The sequence below is a fragment of the Saimiri boliviensis genome, chromosome 5, assembly GCF_048565385.1.
Source record: "Saimiri boliviensis isolate mSaiBol1 chromosome 5, mSaiBol1.pri, whole genome shotgun sequence".
NCBI lineage: Eukaryota > Metazoa > Chordata > Mammalia > Primates > Cebidae > Saimiri > Saimiri boliviensis.
Window position 1 is genome coordinate 43,849,507 of NC_133453.1, and position 23,040 is coordinate 43,872,546.

The 23,040-nt window shown below is 39.4% G+C and overlaps 1 protein-coding gene across 8 annotated transcripts in view; it reads left to right on the forward strand.

Moving 5' to 3' along the window:
- The window catches only part of ANKRD44 (ankyrin repeat domain 44), a 343,966-nt gene that overhangs the window by 177,602 nt on the left and 143,324 nt on the right, over positions 1-23,040 (forward strand). For all 8 annotated transcript variants that reach the window (XM_039469990.2, XM_039469992.2, XM_039469994.2 and 5 more), the window contains exons 3-4: positions 3,698-3,776; positions 13,470-13,540. In XM_039469990.2, coding sequence (XP_039325924.1) covers positions 3,698-3,776; positions 13,470-13,540 — 150 coding nt within the window. The remainder of the gene's footprint in view (positions 1-3,697; positions 3,777-13,469; positions 13,541-23,040) is intronic.

The window sequence follows — 23,040 nt, forward strand, 5'->3', positions numbered from 1 at the left end:
TTGAGTCTCTGCTGGATTTTGGTATCAGGATGATGTTTGTCTCGTAAAATGATTTGGGAAGAATTCCCTCTTTTTGGATTGTCTGGAATAGTTTCAGAAGGAATGGTATCAGCTCCTCTTTGTATGTCTGGTAGAATTCAGCTGTGAACCCATCTGGACCTGGGCTTTTTTTGGGTGGTAGGCTCTTTATTGCTGCCTCGACTTCAGACCATGTTATTGGTCTATTCAGGGTTTCGGCTTCTTCCAGGTTTAGGCTTGGGAGGATGCAGGTGTCCAGGAATTTATCCATTTCTTCCAGGTTTACTAGTTTATGTGCATAGAGTTGTTTGTAATAATCTCTGATGATGTTTTGGATTTCTGTGGAATCTGTGGTGATATCCCCTTTATCGTTTTTTATTGCATCAATTTGGTTATTCTCTCTTTTCTTTTTTATTAATCTGGCTAGTGGTCTGTCTATTTTGTTGATCTTTTCAAAGAACCAGCTCCTGGATTTATTGATTTTTTGAAGAGTTTTTTATGTCTCTATTTCCTTCAGTTCTGCTCTGATCTTAGTTATTTCCTGTCTTCTGCTAGGTTTTGAGTTTTTTTGATCTTGCTCCTCTAGCTCTTTCAATTTTGATGATAGGGTGTCAATTTTAGATCTCTCCTTTCTTCTCATGTGGGCACTCATTGCTATATATTTTCCTCTAGAGACTGCTTTAAATGTGTCCCAGAGATTCTGGTATGTTGTGTCTTCGTTCTCATTGGTTTCGAAGAACATCCTTATTTCTGCCTTCATTTCATTGTTTATCCAGTCAACATTCAAGAGCAAGTTGTTCAGTTTCCATGAAGCTGTGCGGTTCTGAGTTAGTTTCTGCATTCGAGTTCTAACTCGATTGCACTGTGGTCTGAGAGACTGTTTGTTATGATTTCTGTTCTTTTGCATTTGCTGAGGAGTGATTTATTGCCAATTATGTGGTCAATTTTAGAGTAGGTGTGATGTGGTGCTGAGAAGAATGTATATTCTGTGGATTTGGGGTGGAGAGTTCTGTAAATGTCTATTAGGTTTGCTTGTTCTAGGTCTGTATTCAGGTCCTGGATATCCTTGTTGATTTTCTGTCTGGATGATCTGTCTAATATTGACAATGGGGTGTTATTAAAGTCTCCCACTATTATTGTGTGGGAGTCTAAGTCTCTTTGTAAGTCATTAAGAACTTGCCTTATGTATCTGGGTGCTCCTGTATTGGGTGCGTATATATTTAGGATCGTTAGCTCTTCTTGTTGCAGTGATCCTTTTACCATTATGTAATGTCCTTCTTTGTCTCTTTTGATCTTTGTTGCTTTAAAGTCTATTTTATCAGAGATGAGAATTGCAACTCCTGCCTTTTTTTGCTCTCCATTTGCTTGGTAGATCTTCTTCCATCCCTTTATTTTGAGCCTTTGTGTATCCTTGAATGTAAGATGGGTTTCCTGGATACAGCACATTGATGGGTTTTGGCTTTTTATCCAATTTGCCAGTCTGTGTCTTTTGATTGGGGCATTTAGTCCATTGACATTTAGGGATAGTATTGTTATGTGTGAATTTGATACTGTCATTTTGATGCTAGCTGGCTGTTTTGTTGGTTAGTTGATGCAGATTCTTGATTGTGTTGATGCTCTTTTACCATTTGGTGTGTTTTTGGAGTGGCTGGTACTGGTTGTTCCTTTATATGTGTAGAGCCTCTTTCAGGAGTTCTTGTAGAGCAGGTTTGGTGGTGATGAAATCTCTGAGTGCTTGCTTGTTCACAAAGGATTTTATTTTTCCTTCACTTATGAAGCTTAGTTTGGCTGGATAGGAGATTCTGGGTTGAAAGTTCTTTTCTTTAAGGATGTTGAATATTGGCCCCCAATCTCTTCTGGCTTATAGGGTTTCTGCTGAGAGATCTGCTGTGAGTCTAATGGGCTTCCCTTTGTGGGTAACCCGACCTTTCTCTCTGGCTGCCCTTAGCATTTTCTCTTTCATTTCAACCCTGGTGAATCTGACGATTATGTGCCTTGGGGTTGCTCTTCTTGAGGAATATCTTTGTGGTGTTCTCTGTATTTCCTAGATTTGAATATTGGTCTGCCTTGCTAGGTTGGGGAAGTTTTCCTGGATAATATCCTGAAGAGTATTTTCCAGCTTGGATTCATTCTCTTCATCACATTCAGGTACACCTATCAGACGTAGATTAGGTCTTTTCACGTAGTCCCACATTTCTTGAAGATTTTGTTCTTTCCTTTTTGTGCTTTTTTCTCTGTTCTTGCCTTCTCTTTTTATTTCATTGAGTTGATCTTCGACCTCTGATATCCTTTCTTCTGCTTGGTCAATTCGGCTGTTGAAGCTTGTGCATGCTTCACGAAGTTCTCGTGTTGCGTTTTTCAGCTCCATCAATTCACTTATACTCCTCTCTATGCTGTCCATTCTCGTCAGCAGTTCGTCCAATCTTTTTTCAAGGTTCCTGTTTTCTTCACGTTGGGTTAGAACATGTTCTTTTAGCTCATTGTAGTTTCCTACTACCCACCTTCTGAAGTCTGATTCTGTCATTTCATCACCCTCCTTCTCCATCCGGTCTGGTTCCCTTGCTGGTGAGGAGTTGTGATCCCTTTTAGGAGGAGAGGTGTTCTGGTTTCGGGAGTTTTCATCCTTTTTGCGCTGGTTTCTTCCCATTTTTGTGGGTTTATCCACCTGTTGTCTGTCTCCTCTGCATCTTCACTGGGAGCTGAAGTCCTGAGCTGTTCTTAGGCGGCCATCTTCCCAGCTGAAGGTCAGATCTTGACTATGCTATCTGCCTGTGGAATCTTGAGGCAATTTTAAAATTTGAGCTACAGTCTTCTTATCCATAAAACAGAGATAATATCAACCTTAGCTCTCAACCTTAATGTTGACATCCTCAGGAAGGCCTCACCAACCACTCTTATTCCCATCTCCTCAATCACTGAATCCCATATCGTGTTTTAGTTTTGTCATAACCTCTGTCACCATCTGAAGTAATCTCATGTGTTATCTAGTATACTATTGTCAGCCTTACCACTCGAATGTGAGTTTCAGGAGGGTAAACACCAGGCCTGTTGCAGTCATCATCCCTCTGTCCCCAAAATTGGGTTCCTGGCACAGAATAAGCATTCAATAAGTATTTCATGAACAATTACAAGCATAGAAAAGAGAAAATGACTGCACTTATGTTTAATGTTTAATGTTCTTGTGAACCATTCCACTATGTTTCCTTAGAAAGAAAGTAACTTTGAACTGCGATGTTTTCTCAAACACATTTACTTGGCATATAAATCTAGGGTGTGCATATATATGGCATATGTGTTTGAAGATTACTATTGAACTATGTTGCTATAGTAGGTTAGTTTTTTGTTTGTTTGTTTGTTTTACCGTCTGAAGATTTTGAAATACTGTAAGTTGAAATTCGTCATCCAGTGCATAATGGTCCATTTTTGACCTGAGCTGGGCTTCAGTAAAAGGAGCAAGTAGCCAAATACCAAACACAGACACAGAAATGGAATCCTTTCTTATGTGAAACTAGAGGGTATGTCGAGAGAAAATGCATAACCAGAAATCACTCGAATGTTTGGTCTTCACACTCTTCCACGTGCATTAACCACAGAGTGAGTGACATGTCTTACTAAGTCTACAAAAGGGACCTCCAGCTGCGACTGACCTGTTGTATGTCTTTGATGTTGTGTATTTCAGGATTCTGAGAAACGAACCCCCCTTCATGTGGCTGCATTTCTGGGAGACGCAGAGATCATTGAACTCCTGATTTTATCAGGTAAATAATCAGTATACTCAAAAGGCAATTGCAAATAAAAGTTTAAATAACCAGTTTACTAGATTGACTACTACAGTGAACCCAAGCAAATTTCTTTTGTTATGTTCATGGAAGTTTATTTGATAGGCAGTTTTATCTTTACATAAAGAAAATGCAAGAAGTTGTTCTTATTGAAAAATGACTTCTCCATTAAAATTTTTATATTGCTTTGAAAGTCTGATTCCTGGATGTCTAGTCAGGTCTGGCATTGTAGATGAATTCAGTTCATTGTAGATGAATACATTTGGATATATTTGGCTTTTTAAAAAAATTATAAAAAAGGAAATAAAAGAAAACTAGTTTAAAGTCTACATGAACATAAACTTTACACTCTACATATAGTGAGTATATATGCACACTATATAAACATGCTATATAAACACTGTGTTTAGCATGTATATACTATATATGATATATACATTCTGTATAAACACTATAGTATTATACACTATATATGCTATTTTACATATGCACACTGCATATATGCCATCTATATGCACACCCTAGATTTGTATGCAAAGTAAATGTGTTTGTATATTTACATATATTTAAGATGGGCTGCAAAACAATTCTGTTATGCTTGTGGATACATGACTATGACTATGTCATAAAAGTATAAAAACATGGAAGGTGAGGAACCATATTGATTGCTTGATAGTGGTTACCTCTAAATAGGCAGGTTGGGTTAAAAAAACAAGTCTTCAGGGAAGGCTATAAAAGAACTACTACAACTCTCTATAAAATATTTTATGTTGGGCCGGGCGCGGTGGCTCAAGCCTGTAATCCCAGCACTTTGGGAGGCCGAGGCGGGTGGATCACGAGGTCGAGAGATCGAGACCATCCTGGTCAACAAGGTGAAACCCCGTCTCTACTAAAAATACAAAAAGTTAGCTGGGCATGGTGGCGCGTGCCTGTAATCCCAGTTACTCAGGAGGCTGAGGCAGGAGAATTGCCTGAGCCCAGGAGGCGGAGGTTGCGGTGAGCCGAGATCGCGCCATTGCACTCCAGCCTGGGTAACAAGAGCGAAACTCCGTCTCAAAAAAAAAAAAAAAAAATATTTTATGTTGAAAAAATTGAAAGAGAGTATGGCAAACATTTAAGTCTGATTTGTGTTTATACTGGTCTTTGTGATATTATCCTCTTTATTTTTCAATGTATTTAAAATATTTCATCAGATTTTAAAATGCCAGTGGTTTTATTTTTGGAAACCTATATGCTCAGTGGATCTCACCAAACAGGTTTCCAAAGCCATTATATGCTTTCTCCCTTGAGTGTTTGCTAGACAAGTCCTGGAATGAATTGAGCATGTGCAAATGTCTCACTGTAGATTGTTCACAGACAGGCTGTCTTTCTTCTTCCTCCTTTATGTTTTAGAGATTAACATATAAAGGAAGTGCCTTTGCCTACGGACTAGTCCAAAGGCCTGTAATAAGCTTTTGCCTTTGTTTGCAGTAAGTAAAGGGGAACTGTAGCATCCTAAAGTAAGCTCTGCAGAGGTAGAAACTGAGACATGCATTCAAGCAGATGTGGTGAGAAACAAGAATTGTGCTGTGATGCATAAGCAACATGGCCCTTATTTTGTTGTGTTCATGTTCTGGAGGTGGGTTTCCCCAGGAAACAAGTATCTGTGCCTCAAAACATGTGTGCCCCATGCTCCTGATGGTCATATGGAGCTAAGGTTAGATTTCGCATGACATTTCTTGTGCTTTTGAGAACAGGCCTTTCTTCCAGCAAATCTAAAGACATCCCAGGGTCATGTTCCAAACAAACGTGTATTATTTGGTGTTGGCACAGACCAAGGGCCAGTGCACACCTGGCTAGTTTCCCTGGCAGTTGCAATTTGGCCCATGGAAAATTGTGGGCAGAATCGGTGAAGGTATAAAATACTTTGTGGTATGACATCTAATGGTCCCCATCAGCTATACCCACCTCTTAAATGTTATATTAATAGACCTCTCAGAGTCTCAGAGGAATGTTTATTTCATGACTGTACAAATTCAAAACTTTGTCTTACACACCAAATTTGTGTTGTTGTTGTTTCTACATCTGAAAGGGAAGATTTTAATTCTGCAGCATGAAGTCAACCCAATCTCTTTTTTTTCAGGTGTCTGGGGCCAGTGATTGACAAACATGGTTTCACATCACCTTCACATGGGCATAGAATCCACCAGCCTCTCTTTAACTCTGGCTGATTTAGTAGAGCTAGGAGAAGCTGTTGCATTTATCTTAATCTATTTACTTGCTTGGTCTTGGAATTTCCGAACTCTTAATCTCTTTAGCATAATTTTGGTTCACTGCACTATGGAAAATTTCCTCTTCCCTCCCATCAAATTAGGAAGACTTAGGGCATGGAGGAGCACTGGGAAAGTTTTCTTTCTTAATAATTTTATTTACCTGTGGAAGCGGAGTCAAACTCTTGAAATTCACATGGCTTTTATTTTTCCTGAAAGGTCCTCTACTCGATTTATATATTAAATTCCTAATATTACAAGAGCATGACGTTTTCATCTCTGAGCTTGCATTTGGCAGCTGACCCTTTAGGGAATCCAACCAAACTGTTACCCAATTTAATAATGAATGAGGTGCTAACGATTCCCATGTTGGACAAATAATTTGGTCTTGCCAAAACAGCCCATTACAGCTGTGTTCTCTATTGTTGTATAAACTTACAAAGCATGGTGTAACCCAAGCTTGCTAAAGTCCTGCTGGCATTATGTCCTGTTGGCAAGGTGGATAGAACCCTGAATGCCTCTGGGTAGACTGGGAAGACAAGGTCTTGGGGAAGAATTCAGGCCTTGCAAATTTCACCGTCTCACAACTGCCAGTCCAAAGTCTGGCTTTATTTCCCTCCTGACTCTAGCTGCTGTTTGGGAACTGGCCGAATCTGGATTAAGTCAGAGCGATCAGTGAGAATCAATCAGTGGCTAAGAGTTAAGATATTGGGGTTGAGATATAGGAAGCAGAACACCCAGAAAAAGGACAGCAGTAGAAATATCCTACGGAGGCCAGGTGTGGTGGCTCATGCCCGTAATCCCAGTACTTTGGGAGGCTGAGGTGGGAGGATCACTTGAGGTCAGGAGTTCAAGACCAGTCTGGCCAGCATGATGAAACCCCATCTCTGTGAAAAATACAAAAATTAGCTGGATGTGGTGGTGGGTGCCTGTAATTCCAGCTACTCAGGAGGCTGAGGCAGGAGAATCGCTTGAACCTGGGAGGCAGAGATTGCAGTGAGCTGAGATCATACCACTGTACTCCACCCTGGGTGATAGAGTGAGACTCCATCTTAAAAAAAGAAAAAAAAAAAAAAAAAAAAAAGATCCTACAGAGAAAACTCTGAGGACAAGTAAGGATTATAGGGTTCTGGGTTGAAAGACGAAAACTGGAAGTACTCGCTAATGCAGGAGTGTTTGTGAGGTGTAACTACTAAGTAAAATTTATTAAAAGTTATTTTTTAAATCTTAATTTACTTTTTTTTTTTTTTTTAAAGATGAGGTCTTGCTATGTGGATCAGACTGGTCTTGAACTGGCCTCAAGTGATCCTCGCATCTTGGACTCCCAAAGTACTGGGATTACAGGCATGAGCCACCACACCTGGCCATAGAATTTATGCAACCCAAGTGGTAGTCCTGCAAAATTATTTCCTATAAATTTTCAAATGTGCTTACTACTGTCAATGCAAATTATTTCTAGAGCTGGTGGCACATCGTTCTTTTGATTCCCTGTACATAACAAATATCCTTTGAGGATGAATTTTGTATTTTTTAATCTGGGAAAGATGGGTGATTCAACCGGGCAATGCTGATTTTGGCCTACAAATGTGGTGTAATTATAAAGTAATAAGCCATTTTCTGGTGGGTGTGGAAATTGGCCATAAAGGCAACTCCCAAGGAAAGTTTGTTGAATGTGTTGAGCAATTGTCACGTTCATGGAATTATCATACCCTCTTCTAAGGTAATTGTTATGAAGTGCTCTTGTGCTGTAAGATTTGATTTGTTAAAAAAAGAATAGCAAGCTGATTTTATTATGTTATAATCATATTTTTATGACCTATTGTGTTTATTTCAACAATTAAAAGCCAAACTTTGGATAAGTTAAGCTTAGGAAGAAGTTATTCTCTTTGGCTTGTGAGATTTTTCAGTCACATTCAGTCTACCCTTATCATACCACTTCTGTTTTCTTTATTCCATTTCTTCCTAGATAACATGGCTTACAGAACAGAAATATTGCCTCTGGAAAAGATGCCCAGAGTTCACTTTACCTTTGATCTCTATGAAAATAAAATTAAGAGGTAATAGGGATAAGATGAAGAACATCCTTAGTTTGTAATTACAGATTGTGCCTGATGGGTTGGGCCTTTGTTCCTGAAGAATCGCGTACCCTAGCGCTTATTTTTATGTTTAAGCTTTAACATGTCCTTGGGTAAAAAAGCATTTGCCTTTAAATCATTAGACATGCAGACTGTGTCCTTCACTGCACAATGGTGCCTGACAGGCAGGTAAATAATGTGAAGCTTCCTTTAGAAAAATCAGCTATAAATATTCAATTCAGAGCCAAAACCATCTGATATCTCCCTCTGACATGTAAACAAGACTCTTGAAAGTGTTCAGAGGAAGAGGATGAGGAAGCCGTCAGCAAGAGATGACACTGATGAAATGCTTCTTGGGTCTCCATTCAGATAACTCTGCTTTTGTTATAATAATTTTTGTTTTTGGGGAGAGGAGGTTTTCCTGGCAGCTGCCTATTCAACCTCCATGAGAAGGAGAAGTGGAGGAAGGGAGGGCTTAAACACTGACTGAAAGAAGCCATTGCCTACATTTCAAATCACCTTTACATTTCTCAAGGGAATCTTGAAGTGACACGTGAACGATGCTGGTGTCGTTACACCCTGGGTATGTGTCGCTGTATGTACGAGGCCCAGCATGTGTGGGATGCTTTTTCCCCTTGAAATATTTTTAATATTGAAAGCCAAATTTGGATATGCATAAAACTAAAATTTTTCAGAATACGATATAATAATAATAAAAAATGTATAAATATAAATAAGAAACAGAAAAATAAGAGAAATATGCAAAGAATATGAACAAGTCATTTTCAGAAAATGAGTTATAAATGGCTAGTAATCAAACATATTAGATGTCCAACTGTATTGTTAGACCAGAAACTTAAAAAAAAAGGCTATATTTTTCTCAATCAGATATGTATGTATGTATGTGTGTATGTCTGAATGTATGTATTTATTTATTTGAGAGGGAATCTCACTCTGTCACCCAGGCTGGAGTGCAGTGGTGCCATCTCAGTTCACTGAAACCTCTGCCCACCAGGTTCAAGTGATTCTCCTGCCTCAGCCTCCTGAGTAGCTGGGATTACAGACTCCCGCCCTCATGCCTGGCTAAATTTTGTATCTTGGTAAAACAGGGTTTCACCATGCTGGCCAGGTTGGTCTTGAACTCCTGACCTCAGGTGATCTGCCCACCTCAGCCTCCCAAAAGTGCTAGGATTATAGGCATGAGCCCCCATGCCCAGCCTATTTATCTGTTTTTAAAGCAGTTTTAGTGTAATTGATATACAATAAGCTGCACATATTTAATGTCTACAACTTGATAAGTTTGGATATATGCAAACACACATAACATTATCACCACAAGCAAGGTAATAGATATCTCTGTCACCTCCAGAAGTTTCCTCATCTCCCTTTGTTTTGTTATTTTGGGGGTTTTTAAGGTGTGTGTGTGATAAGAACACTTAACATGAGATCTGCCCTCTTAACAAATGTTTAAGTGCATAATACAGTATTATTGACTCAGATTTGCAATATTTAAAATGTCTGGCCAGGCATGGTGGCTCACACTTGTAATCCCAGTGCATTAGGCAGCTGAAATAGGAGGATTACTTGAGGGCAGAAGTTTGAGACCAGCCTGGGAAACATGGCAAGACCCCATCTCTACAAAAAAAAATTAGCTGGGTATGGTGGCATGTGCCTGCAGTCCTAGCTACTCTGGAGGCTGAGGTAGGAGGACTGCTTGAGCCCAAGAGTTCAAGGCTGCAGTGAGCTATGATACCACTACACTCCAAACTGACTGACAGAGTGAGATCGTCTCTAAAAAATTAAAAAAAAATTTTAATGTCAGATAACATCAAGTGTTGAGGATATGGAGAAACTAAGCAATCTTACACATTTCGAGATTGTAAACTGGCACACTTTAGAGGGTTTACAGGACCTTTTGAAACCAAAACTGTGTATTACCCATGACACAAAGTCCATTTTAAATCATCTATTCTAGACAAATACTTGCACCCAAGGCAGGAGGATCACCTGAGGTCAGGAGTCTGAGACCAGCCTGGCCAAAATGGCAAAACCCGTCTCTACTAAAAAAATAAAAATTAGCCAGGCATGGTGGCAGGTACCTGTAATTCCAGCTACACAGGAGGCTGAGGCAGGAGAATCACTTGAACTTGGGAGGCAGAGGTTGCAGTGAGCCGAGATTGGACCACTGCACTCCATCTAGCGTGACAGAGTGAGACTGTCTTAAAAAAAAAAGCAGCTTAGTCTCTTCTCCCCCATTATTTTCACTAAGAAACATAAAACTTCAAATGCACTAGCTTTATTAAAAGTATTTTGTTAGAAAATATTTCAAACATACAGAAAAGTATGGAGAATAATATAGTGCATATCCATATAACTTCCACTAAGTTTTAAAAACTCTTAATATTTTGCCGTATTTGCATTACATATGTCTTTTTAAGGAAAGAAAACATTGAAAACACAGTTGCAGTTCTCTGGGTACTCTTACTTCATTTCTTTTCATATTCCTCTTTCCCTAGACATAACCATTATCCAGAATTGGTATTTATACTCTTTAGTTATATTTTAAACTTTTATTTCATATTTATGCATTTATAAACAACTTACAGAAATCCAACTGGTATTATGCCACAGGTATAATTCTGCAGCTTGATTTGTTCATTTGGTGTTATGATTTTTAAAGTACATCTGTTTATATATATATAGAACTGCAGGCTGTTCCTTTCCATGACAGTGTATAATTCCATTGTACAAATATACCACAACTTACTTATCCATTTTCCTCTTGATTGACATTTAGCATTCCAGTTTCTTATTGTCATAAACATGTTGCAGTGAACATTCATGTACATGTGTTAGAGTTTCTCTAGGGTATATGATTGGGGTGGAACTGCTAGGTGGTTGGGTGTGCATCTATTTCACTAGGTAATGCCACACTGTCTCCCAAAGGAGGTTTACCAATTCACTCTTGCCAGCTGTATGTTAAGTTTTCCTGTTGCTCCATACCCTTGCTAAATGTTGGCATTGTCACAATTTATCATTTTTACCAATTTGATGGATGTGAAATGGTATGTTAATGCTGCTTTCATTTGCTTCTCCCTGATGAATTTTGAGAAGTAACTTTCCATATGTGTCTTGCCATTTGGGTTTCTTCTTGCATTCATTTTTTGAATTTACAAAAACTTTAAAGCACAAAATTTACTCTGCCAAAGACTATAATAAAAGTAGTTCCAGTTCTCTAGGACTGCATAAGGTCTGAGTGATGTTTGTGGCATGGGTGCCAAAGAAACAGCCCCCAAATAAGAAACAAACGTACACTTGGCTTACTACATAAAAACACAGTGTAGGCATAACTTATGTATTTATGATGCAAGAAAAGTCCTGACAAAAATGTAGGTAATTTAAAAAGGTTTGAATCCAGAGTGTTGGAAGATCTGAAGGGATAAATGCTTTGTTTCTAAACTAGAAAGGTAGACTTTGTGAACATCACCTGACAATGTGTTGGAGCTAAGATTCAGAAGAAATCTAAAATTTGGTTTTGGTAGTGGTAATTCTGTTTTAAAATTCACCAATTTTACTGTTCTTAATCACATCTGGGTTTTCTTCTTTCTAGCATTCTCTAGCACTTGAGTCTTTCTTGCTCTTAAAAAGACTTGTGTTTGGGCAGTCTCTAGGTGATAGTTCTCTGTGTTTTTCAATCTCATATTTGGTCTCTTTCTTTGTAGGGCAAGGGTCATGCCTTTCACTCTCTGAAAATCTGAGTCATAGATTTAGAGGTGAATGACACATTAGAAGTGATTTGAAAATAAGAACTGCTAATATTTTTCTAGTGCTTTGCAGTTTACAAAGCACTTTCCTATTCACTTAATTCTCCCTAGGTGAGGTGGGTGGAGAAGTATTAATACTGTTGTTGTTAGCCTAATTGTTCAGATTAGTGGCTGAAATCAGAACTCAAATCTACATCTTCTGACCATGAATCCCGCTGTCCTTCCAAACCCACATTCATTTCATGCCAGAGCATTTAGCCCACAGCTTCCTGTTACTGAGGCCAGAGATGCCTACTGATTTTGCACACCCAAACTGATTTTATTGTCCTTACTAACATAAGGAGCTTGAATTCCTTCAGGGAAGCTGGTGTTAATGGAATTAGGATTTAAATAATTTTGACCTGGATAAATTAAGCAACAATTCATCAGTGGCTCTCAACCTTGATAGCATAGTACCATAACCCTTGTACCTGACCCCATCTGAAACCAATGAAATAAAAATGGAGGTTGGAGGGGAGGCATTCGCCTCTCTTTGTTTTAGGGATTATGCTCTTGTTTTCTATGATTAATGCTGTTGATGGCATTTGTTCTTCTTCAGTTAAAGAAAAAAATAGTGTAAGTTCTATGATTTGTTATTTCCTTTTAGCCAGTGCCTTAAACTAAACCTCTAGCTCATTTTTATGCATAGAAAGTCCACTGCCTTTTTTTTTTTTTTTTTTTTTTAAAGTTTCTATTTTCCAGCTATCAGCTGGCCTTGGCCTCATGGAGATTAGTCAGCCCCTGCTTCCCCTTGACTCACTTTCTCAGCCCTTGTCCTGAGGCGCCACCTCTGTGTTTCCTTTTCTCTGCCTTACTTTCTAGTTTCTTTGATTCGTTTCTCCACTCTCCTTCCTCATAAGCTTCCTTCCTCATCATCCTAAGGCTAGAACTGACTTCTCTACTGCTTCTACAAGGATATCATACTTATTTTCTCCTCTTTCCCTTTTGTAGCCCTTTTATAAAACATCCCATCTTTGACCGGACGACTAATCAAAACCCTGATCCCCCTAAAAGGACTTCCCTAAAAGGAAGCTTATAATCAATGTCTTAGCTGTTTAGACATAGACTTGGTGGGCTGGTGCTCATGGAGAATGGTGAGGGTGTCATGGAAGGCGAGCAAACTCTGCTTTCTGTGAATTCATTTGCAGGGAGCTTCTGTTCCATGGTGATGGCACAGTTTCATAGAGCTGAGCATGGGCACACCTCTGAGTGTGAGCTGGTTTTGGCTCATGCTTGAGCCTGTCTGCCTACCCCATACCTTGAGAAATTAGTGAGCAATTTATAGGCCTCATGTCCTATCTGTCCAAAAGCCTCATGGAAACTGGCTTCTTTTTGCCAAAATATCTGGCTAGTCCCAGATTTTTAGATAAAGCAGATTTCTGCTTGTCCCCTCAGCCCTAAATCTTGTCAGAACATGATAATACAAAGAAAAGAAGGGATGGTGGTTATGTCAGGCAAATGGGAGCAAGATACAGCATTTGACTTAACATCAGCAGGGTTTCCCTTGACTCCAGCATGCTGCTAACTTGTGCTATTTGATTCCAGGAGCTCGTGTAAATGCCAAGGACAACATGTGGCTGACCCCACTGCACCGGGCTGTTGCTTCCAGAAGTGAAGTGAGTGATTACCACATTTAATCTAATACCTACTGTGCCTAGAAAAAGGAAAATTCTTGCTAGTGAATTAAGAATCCTTACTGGTAAGCAAAAAAGGCTTTTACTTCTAATGTAAGAGGGTTACCCCAAATGAACAGCTGTTTATTTGAGCATCTCCTGCATGCCAGACATGGTGTTGAGTGGAGCTGGGGAGTGTCTGGGGTATTTCAACATGCACAGCATGATCCTGGACCTCAGTGAGTTCTCAGCCTGGGGAGGAGGCAAGGCGGAAAGCAGATCAGTACAATGTCATCACTGACTTGCAGGAGGAAGCAACTAACTGCCTGCTTGAATAGAGGAAATCTTCCAAGAAGAGATATCAGTTGAGCTGGTCCTTAAAGGATGAGTAAGGACTTAACAGGCCAGGAGAAGGAGGGAGGGCTGAGGCAGGGAAGTGAGTGAATCGGGGGTCCTCAGTGAGGTATAACTGGAACTCAGGCTGTAGTGAAAGGTAAGTCTGATAGTGGAGGCTGGGCCGGATGGCAGAGGGCTTGGAATTCCCTGAGCAATGGAGAATGGTCACAGGAGGGGAGGGATATGCTCAGATCTCTGTTTCAGAGAATCTCTGTGGTGACAGTGTGTGAATAGGCTGAGGGGGAGGGACTTTGGGGAGGAGGGCCAATGAGAGACCAAAAGAGGCTTGAAGCAGCTGGGATGAGGGCATACAGCTGAGTCCATGATTTGAGAGCTCATTAGAGGTAACCCTGGAAGGATTTGGTGCCTAGGAGGGGTGAGGTGGCAAAGAAGCTGGTAGGTGAATGGTGATGCTGTTAACAGAAGAGGCACAGAGCAGTGGAGCAGGGGCCAGGAGGCTGGGGGGTTCTGTTTGAGAGTGCTGAGTTCAGGAAGACTATCCTTGGAGTGGGAGCTCCACGAGGGCAGGGGTCTGTGCTTTGTTCCTGGATGTATCCCAAGCCCAGCACATTCTAGGCATTCAAGAAATAATTTGTTGTTGAATGCTGGAAATTCGAGTGAAGATGACTAATAGGTTATCTATTATTATTTATACAAGTCTACCACTCAGGGACAGGGAGGGATGATCATCAAACTGTGGTAAATGTATCAGGTTGCTCAGGGGGAGCATAAAGAATGAGAAGACCAATGTGAAGGCAGGGTAGCAGGGAACCCTGGTGAATGCCGGTCTTGAAGCCTGGTCAGAGGAGATGCCCACCATAGGGATACAAGAGGTTCTAACCTTGTATGCACTTGGTGCTGGATGACTGGCCTCCATAGCTGAGTTTACCAAGTGAAGCTTCTCCTCTGCTACTGGAGAAGGTGGTGGTCTCCAGTACACCTAGGAACAAAAGGTCTTGCTAAGAATGAATATACAGAAGTTGCAGGTGTCTTTGGCTATTATTGGTGTCAGCTTTTCCTCTTTGGCAACTATCTGGGAATTTCAAAATATACTTGGTAGATGACAGCTCAGTAGTTATAGTTTTTCTTATTACACTTTGTGATTTTAGTAGTTTTAAAAAGGGGTTAGTTATGTTCTCTTTCCAAAATTCCCACATGGAATGAGAGAGGTAAATAATCCTAAATAGCCTGGCCCAGACGCTGGAGAATTCAGAATCTTCTCCTGGTTCCATATACTATTTCTGTTTTGTCTGGGAAAATGAGTGCAGTGAGCTGACTGAGCAGGTCTGACCAGCTTCATGAGACCAACTCCTTCATAGAGGAGTATTTCCTGGCCTTTTAAGACCACTTGGTCTTTAGTAAATTTAAATGTCTCTTTAAAAATATTTATGGATTTGTTTCCTCTTTAACAAGAACTGGGTCTTTTTAGTTGGGAAAATAACTTAGTATGCATTTCTTACATGCTAGTTACCTTTTCTTTGTAGCTGATGGAGCTGCAAAGAAAACTAAGACTCATGGACTCTGCCCGTAGGAAGTGTGTAGTCTAGTGAAAAAGAAAGACCTAAAAAAGACGATTTCAGTACTCTGTGACCTTTCCCAAGTGATCTCTACCTTTGTTAGCTCAACTAGCTGCAAAGACTTCAATCCTCAAAACATCCATCTTCCATCAACAACCAGTCTGTATTCTGTAAGCGTCTTAAGTGTGTTTGAATCCAGTCAGCCTAATGATGGACTGAACTTCCTCTCTGAGAAAGGCATTTGTTGCTTCTCTAAGTAATCAACTCCCTCTGTAGGTTTGCAGGGAGGAAAAAAGAATCTCTTGCCAGGTAGGAATTAAATGCAAACAAACCCTGAATTGTAAATAATTGGTTCATGTATGAGCTCATGAAAGAGAATGTTTTCATGTTAATATCTGTCACAGCAAGTTGAACAGTTTCTTATGAAAATTGGAGTCTCTGTAACCACTGTTAGAGCTGACGGTGGAGAAGACATCTTAACTCCAGGTACATTGCTGTGCTGTGGAAGTCCTAAATTCAGATTTCTTTCTTTGGAATTTGGTCCTATTGCCATTATTTTATGCCCCTCGTAGCTAATACTTAGGGAAAAGAAAGTAGATTTGAGGGGAAGAAAAGAGAAGGTTTGGACTGGTATTTTGGAATTTAACTGTTAGCACTTGTCAAGATGGATATATGGTTTCAGCTGAGAGCTGGCACATGTTTCTTCCTTAGATTGGTAAACACTGATGTTACATGGCCGTGTATTTAAAACAATTTCTTCACTGAAAAGTTTATAAACTTTGTCTGTCTGTCCTCAAAGCCTATGTGCTTATAAAATATAGATAATTGATATCTCAGGGTTTGGAGTTTAATCAGGGAAGCAGAACCACCGTGAGAGATACAGAGTAAGATATTTATTATAGGAATTAGATCTTACACACATGTATAAGCTGCTGTGGTCTATGTAAGGCTATCACCTTGGATTCTGTGACTGCCTGAAGTCACTGTAGGTCAGCAGAATCTACTGTGGAAAAGCCGGATATGAAATGGAGATCAAGGACAAACTGGAACCGAGGTGTGTTTAACACTGCCTCCAACATCATGGACATGGGTGACTTGCAGAAGTTGCTGCTCATACCCTGGCCCAAGAATTGGAGAAATCGAAGATGCCACAGCATCTGAAGAAGCATCAAGCTGGGTACTGCCCCTTGCCAGTGTGGTTATCCAGCCTATTAGTGACATCGTGTACAAGCTGCAACACTATCTGGTGCCCAACAACGTACCAGTCAGGCTGCAGTTTCACTTATGCCTTCCAAAACTCATCAGATAGCTCTTGTGGCCAACCCTAAATGGAGTACTACAGAAAAAGGAATTCTGGGAAATGTAGATCAACTTGGCTAATTTGGCACAATGCAAAACTACCATAGAAATTGTTATCTATTTTAATTAAAAAGATCTTCTAGACAGTAAGCTCCTTGAAATGTGTGCCATGCCTATTGCTTGCCATTGTATTTCTAGCATCTTGCCTCATTAGAAAAGATTTTTTTTGAGTGATTCATTAAAGATTGGATTTTCAATTTAAGATATAATAATTTTATGTGTACAACTGGTAAGATAGAACTGGTATATACCATACCAGAATACTGATGGTAATCATCTTTTATGCATGCGGTGTAAACAGAATTGAAGCATGTTTATGGGAATGTGTACACTAAAAGCCAACTAAGCCACTGAAACCTGCAAAATCAGGGCTAGTTTCACAATTGCGTACACCACAGATGTCAGTGTAAGTCAAAATTTTGAAGCCTTCTTTTCATCAGGCAAGATTTATGTTCAGATTTCTGTGTCTGGAAAAATAGTACGCATTGCTAAGTTCATTTCCTAGGTTTTAGCAATAAGAGTGTCAGATCATAATATTGACTAAACATTAATACATGCCTGACATCATGTCCACCATAGACAAGAAAGTAGATCAAGACATAATTATACCCCTTGAAAATCTTCCAAAATATAACTGAACTCTAGAGATAAATCTTGAAGACTTATTTGATGCTGACCAGGCTGTCTTGTGTGTTCCCTTCTAGATTCAATCCCATGACTCTTTCTTACCCTTGACCTGCTCCCCAAGTTTGGTACATCTGGGATTCCCAGGTTGGAAACAGCTTGGAACCAAGCAGCACTGTCTCCTTATTAGCTCCCTACAGGCTTCTCTGGACTCATCCTCCTTTTTTTCTTACGTACTCCCTAGGCTGTGAAGAAGTGAAGAGAGGTTCTTACTAAAATATCAGGGAAACATCTTTTACAATGCTAGCTAACATAGATAAGCAAGATTTGGGGCTGCCAGTGGGAATATTCTAAAGTGTTCTTGTGAAGCCTATTTCATATTTTTTCCTGTGTTCAGTTTATTCTTGCTTTTCTTTCTGGAAAGGAGCAACAGTAGGGGAAAGGAATGAAATCTACACAAACCCAGAAAGTCTAACGCACATTTATGGAAGCCCAGTTGGTGGAAGGCATTGTTAAGTGTGCTGCAGGGGGCCTGAAGGGTATACAGTGTGGCTTTTAGTTTTAGTAGACAGTACTTGGGGAGATCACCAGGCATGCAGCCTGCTGTGGCCTATGTCCAGACGTGGCTGGCCCGTTCTAGTTGCCCTTTCTGCTATGACCAGTTGAGAGGAGCCTCAAAGTAGAGTTGCTGAACTTTTCACTTCCCTATTCTAGAGATTGTCTTTTGGCTAGAAAAGTTAAAAATAGTTTTGTATCTTGTCTTTGGAGTGTAGGAGTGAGGACATTGTGTCCATGTACTTGTTGTAGTTACGAGCATTCATTAAGCACTTACTGTGTGCTAGGCAGTATGCTAAGGACTTTCTGTGTATCATTCTCTTTTAACCTCTGATCTACCCTTCGAGATGGATGCTATTAGCAATACTAATTTAGGAAATGTAATTTCAGAAAGTTAGTAGAGAGCCAACAATGTCGATGTCGCAGCCAGAAAGTGAAGGAAAGTGTGACTCGAGAAGCTGCCTGCTTAACCACCGTTTTGTACTGCTTTCTTCAACTGCCATTAGCACCCTTATGGAGCCTGTTCTAGCCAATAAAGTGCATCTATTTTTGGCTTTTGTGCAGACAGAAGACCCAACTGGTATACAGATCTTTCCTAGAGCTGAGCAGGATAAGCCTTTTATTTTGTAGTTGAAATTTTTAAAACTTACGTTTTTCCCTTTTCCTCTAAAAAACATTATCATTATTGTGGACTGAATGCTAGTAGACAGGAAAATTGGAAACATTATAAACATTATATAGAAGAGTAGAATGTTATTGCTTTCTTTGAATTATCTTCATGATTATAAAAAGTTGTTCATGTATAGAACATAGGTCATGCCTGGAATAGGAAGAAAGTAAGCATTTTATTTATAATCTATTAGAATGTAGACAAGTGGTACACAGCTTCAGTGCATTTAAATTATCTGGGGTGATTGTTAAAAGTACCCGTTTGGCTGGGTGCGGTGGCTCACACCTGTAATCCTAGCACTTTGGGAGGCCGAGGTGGGCAGATTACGAGGTCAAGAGATTGAAACCATCCTGGCTAACATAGTGAAACCACGTCTCTACTAAAAATACAAAAATTAGCTGGGCATGGTGGCATGCACCTGTAGTCCCAGCTTCTTGGGAGGCTGAGGCAGAAGAATCGGTTGAACGCAGGAGGCAGAGGTTGTGTTGAGCTGAGATCGTGCTACTGCACTCTAGCCTGGAGACAGAGCAATACTCTGTCTCAAAAAACAAAACAAAACAAACAAACAAAAAAAACCAGTACCTGTTCTAAAATCTCAGCCCTAGTAATTCTGAATGAAGCCTATGGTTAAGCCCAGAAATCTGCCTGTTCAAAAGAAGATTCTGATATGTGTCATCTACATGCCACACTTTGAGATCTGAGATTAAACACTGGTAATACTTTAGTGTCTGCCCTTCCTAATGGTTTAAGTCATCACTTCTTAAATAGTTTGCTTAGAATTCTTTCACATCCCAAAGTCTCCAGCGAACTGCCTTTGCACTCCTAGTTCTTAGAATAATTGTGCTCTAATAATAATTAAAATAATGGGTTAGTTTTGTTTGGTGCTTGGTAGTTTTGGAAGAACACTCTGATTAATTGAGAAAATTGGTTGGACATCAATTTATACAATTCTTACAGAACATGAAATTACTACAATTGACATAAAAGCCCCAAGTGATTACAGTAATACAACAAAAGCCTTCTGGACTTGAATGCAGCCTCAGGGACATCAGCCCACAGTAATGTCCTGTTAACACTTACAGATTATTACTTACAGAGTTTGCTGATAATTACAGCAATATATTTATTCTACCCAAATTTATTGAATATACAATATGTGCAAAGCACCTGCCAGGCTTTGTGGAGAGTACAAAAAGTTGTATAACATTTAGACCCTTATCTAAAGCAACTTGTAATTTATGAAACTTGACATTGCTTATGCCTGCAGGGACTATGTGTGGTCATAAACAGTTACTTTTCCATGAGTAATTTATGTCCACTGAAAGGCAATGCATATTTGAGAGTAAAGAAACAAATATTAAGGATGATAATTTCTAAGATACATGCCTCCTGTTCTCATCTTTTCTATGTGCCACAGTGCATGTTTCTATTTCGTATGACAAAGTTGAAGTGGCCTTTTGTTAAAAAAAAAAAAAAAAAGAGCCGTAAAAAGTAGAGATTGACTGACTTGCAAATGTCATGTTCAGTTCCCTCCTATATGACATCCCATGACAGCTCCTCCTTTCTAGTATTTTTGCATCTTATATAGGATGGCCTGCTACAGGGTGTCATCTAACAAGGCCTACAGTTCTAAAACAGAATGTTAACTGAGCTGATGCCTCCATTTGGGGAAAATACCAGAATCCTCACTGGTGTTTGCTCATTATGAAAGAAAAAAAGGGTCAGGCACAGTGGCGCACACCTGTGATCCCAGCACTTTGGGAGGCTGAGGCAGGCAGAACGCTTGAGGTCAGGAGTTCAAAACCAGCCTGACCAACATGGGTGAAACCCTGTCTCTACTAAAAATACAAAAAAAATTAGCTGGGTGTGGTGGTGCGTTCTTGTAATTCCAGCTACTCGGGAGGCTGAGGCAGGAGAACCGCTTGAACCTGGGAGGCAGAGGTTGCAGTGAGCCAGGTTGGCACCACTGCACTCTAGCCTGGGTGAAAGAGTGAGACTTTGTCTCAAATAAAAAAAAAAAAAAAAGAAAAAAGAAAAGAAATAAAGGCTTTGAAGGAGCATGATTCACAGAGTGCCTGCACACTGGGGCTGGTCCTGTGAGCTTTTACCTTATCTGTTGTGAAAAGATTAGGTGGTCAGAAACTTTTAGGACAATTTGATAATTTCATGCCCCTTAACTTTAGTAATAAAATAATTACATTTATAATTTGTATCTTTTTTCATTTTATTCTACTAATTGCTTTTTATTGTATTGTACAAAAGTATTGGCTCAAAAGTGATGGACTTGAAATAATAACTATTTTTTAAAAACAGTTCTTTACCACACATAGTTTGAAAAGCACCGTTAAAGAATCTTTTCTTGATGGATTAAAGACTTAAATGTAAAACTCAAAACCATAACAACTCTGAATAAAATCTAGGCAATACCATTTAGGACACAGGCACGGGCAAAGATTTCATGATGAAAACACCAAAAGCAATTGCAACAAAAACAAAAATTGACAAATGGGATATAATTAAACCAAAGAGCTTCTGCACACAAAAATAAACTATCATCTGCGTGAACAAGCAACCTACAGAATGGGAGACAATTTTTGAAATCTATCCATCTGACAAATGTCTAATATCCAGAGTCTATAGGAACTTAAACAAATTCACCAGGAAAAAAAAAAACAAGCCCATTAAAAAGTGGGCAAAGTTCATGAACAGATACCTCTCAAAAGAAGACATTCATGTAGCCAACAAACATGAAAAAAGGCTCAACGTCACTGATTGATTAGAGAAATGCAAATCAAAACCACAATGAGATACCATCTCACACCAGTCAGAATGGCAATTATTAGAAAGTCAAGAAACACGATATGCTGATGAGGTTGCAGAGAAAAAGGAGCGCTTTTACTCTGTTGGTAGGAATGAATTCCTTCAACCATTGTGGAAGACAGTGTGGCAACTTCTCAAAGATCTCGAAGCCGAAATACCATTTGACCCAGCAATCCAATTATAAATCATTCTATTGTAAAGATACATGCATGTCTATGTTCATTGCAACACTATTCACAATAGCAAAGACATAGAATCAGCCCACATGTCCATCAGCGATAGATTGAATAAAGAAAATGTGGTGCATGTATACCATGGAATACTATGCAGCCATTAAAAGTAATGAGATCATGTCGTTTCCAGGAACTGGAAGGCATTATTCTCAGCAAACTAACTCAGGATCAGAAAACCAAACACTGCACATCCTCACTTGCAAGTGGGAGCTGAGCAATGAGAACACAGGGACACATGACACATGAGAAGAAACAACACACAGTGGGGCGTTTCGGTGGGAGGGGAGGGAAGAATAGCTAATGGATGCTGGGTTTAATACCTAGGTGATGGGTTAATCTGGGCAGCAAACCACCATGGCACATGTTTATATATATATAACCTGCACATTCTGCACATGTACCCCAGAACTTAAAATAAAAGTCAATTAAAAAAAAACCCTTGAAAGAAAAAAAAGAATCTTTTCTTGATTCAGGAAGTGTTCAGCTTCTCTTCCCCAAAATTAGTTTCTTTTTACCTTGTATATTTCTGTTAAAGCAAGCTCCTGGATATTAATTTTTAGCCAACATGTGATACAGGAGAAAGACTTCTTTAATTAAAAAAATTATTAATTCCCTAAATGGCTATCAAATTACTCCCTTATAAAACCAAGTTAAAGAGCTTCCAAGCTTAAAACTTTTGAAAGAGAAATGTAGTTTTTAAAAAGGAAATTATCTGTTTTTAATCAAAGCTTTGTTTTTGCCAAAATATCAAATTTCTATTACATGTATTAAGCCAGTGTAGCAGACTAAGACGTTAGTATTTACAAATGTAAATAACTAAGGAGAATTAACTGTTGAATCTGTTTATGTCAGGATGCTTGACTGGTACTACTTACCAAGTAAGCCCAGTAGAAAATGGCCTGTTAGAAAATGCATGAGCCCATAAGTCAGCCAGGCCATTACCCTTCCGTCATCTTGCCTATAAAATAAAGCTGCCTATGAAATGAAGGGGTCAGCCCAGATGAACCCCAAGGCCTTCTACATTTCAAATATTACCTATATCTGTGAATTTAATTCCACAATCATTTTAAACTACTGTTTTGTTCTTTTTTTTCTGAGACAGGGTCTTGCTCTGTTGCCCAGGCTGAAGTGCAGTGTTGTGATCACAGCTTGTTGTGATCACACTGAACTGCTGAGCTCAAGTGATCCTCCCACCTCAGCCTTCTGAGTAGCTAGGACTTAGAGGCCTGCAACACCACTCCCAGTTGATGCAAAAGTAACTGTGGTTTTTGCCATTAAAAGTAATAAAATTACTTTTGCACCTATATATGTTTATTGGTTTTTGTTTGT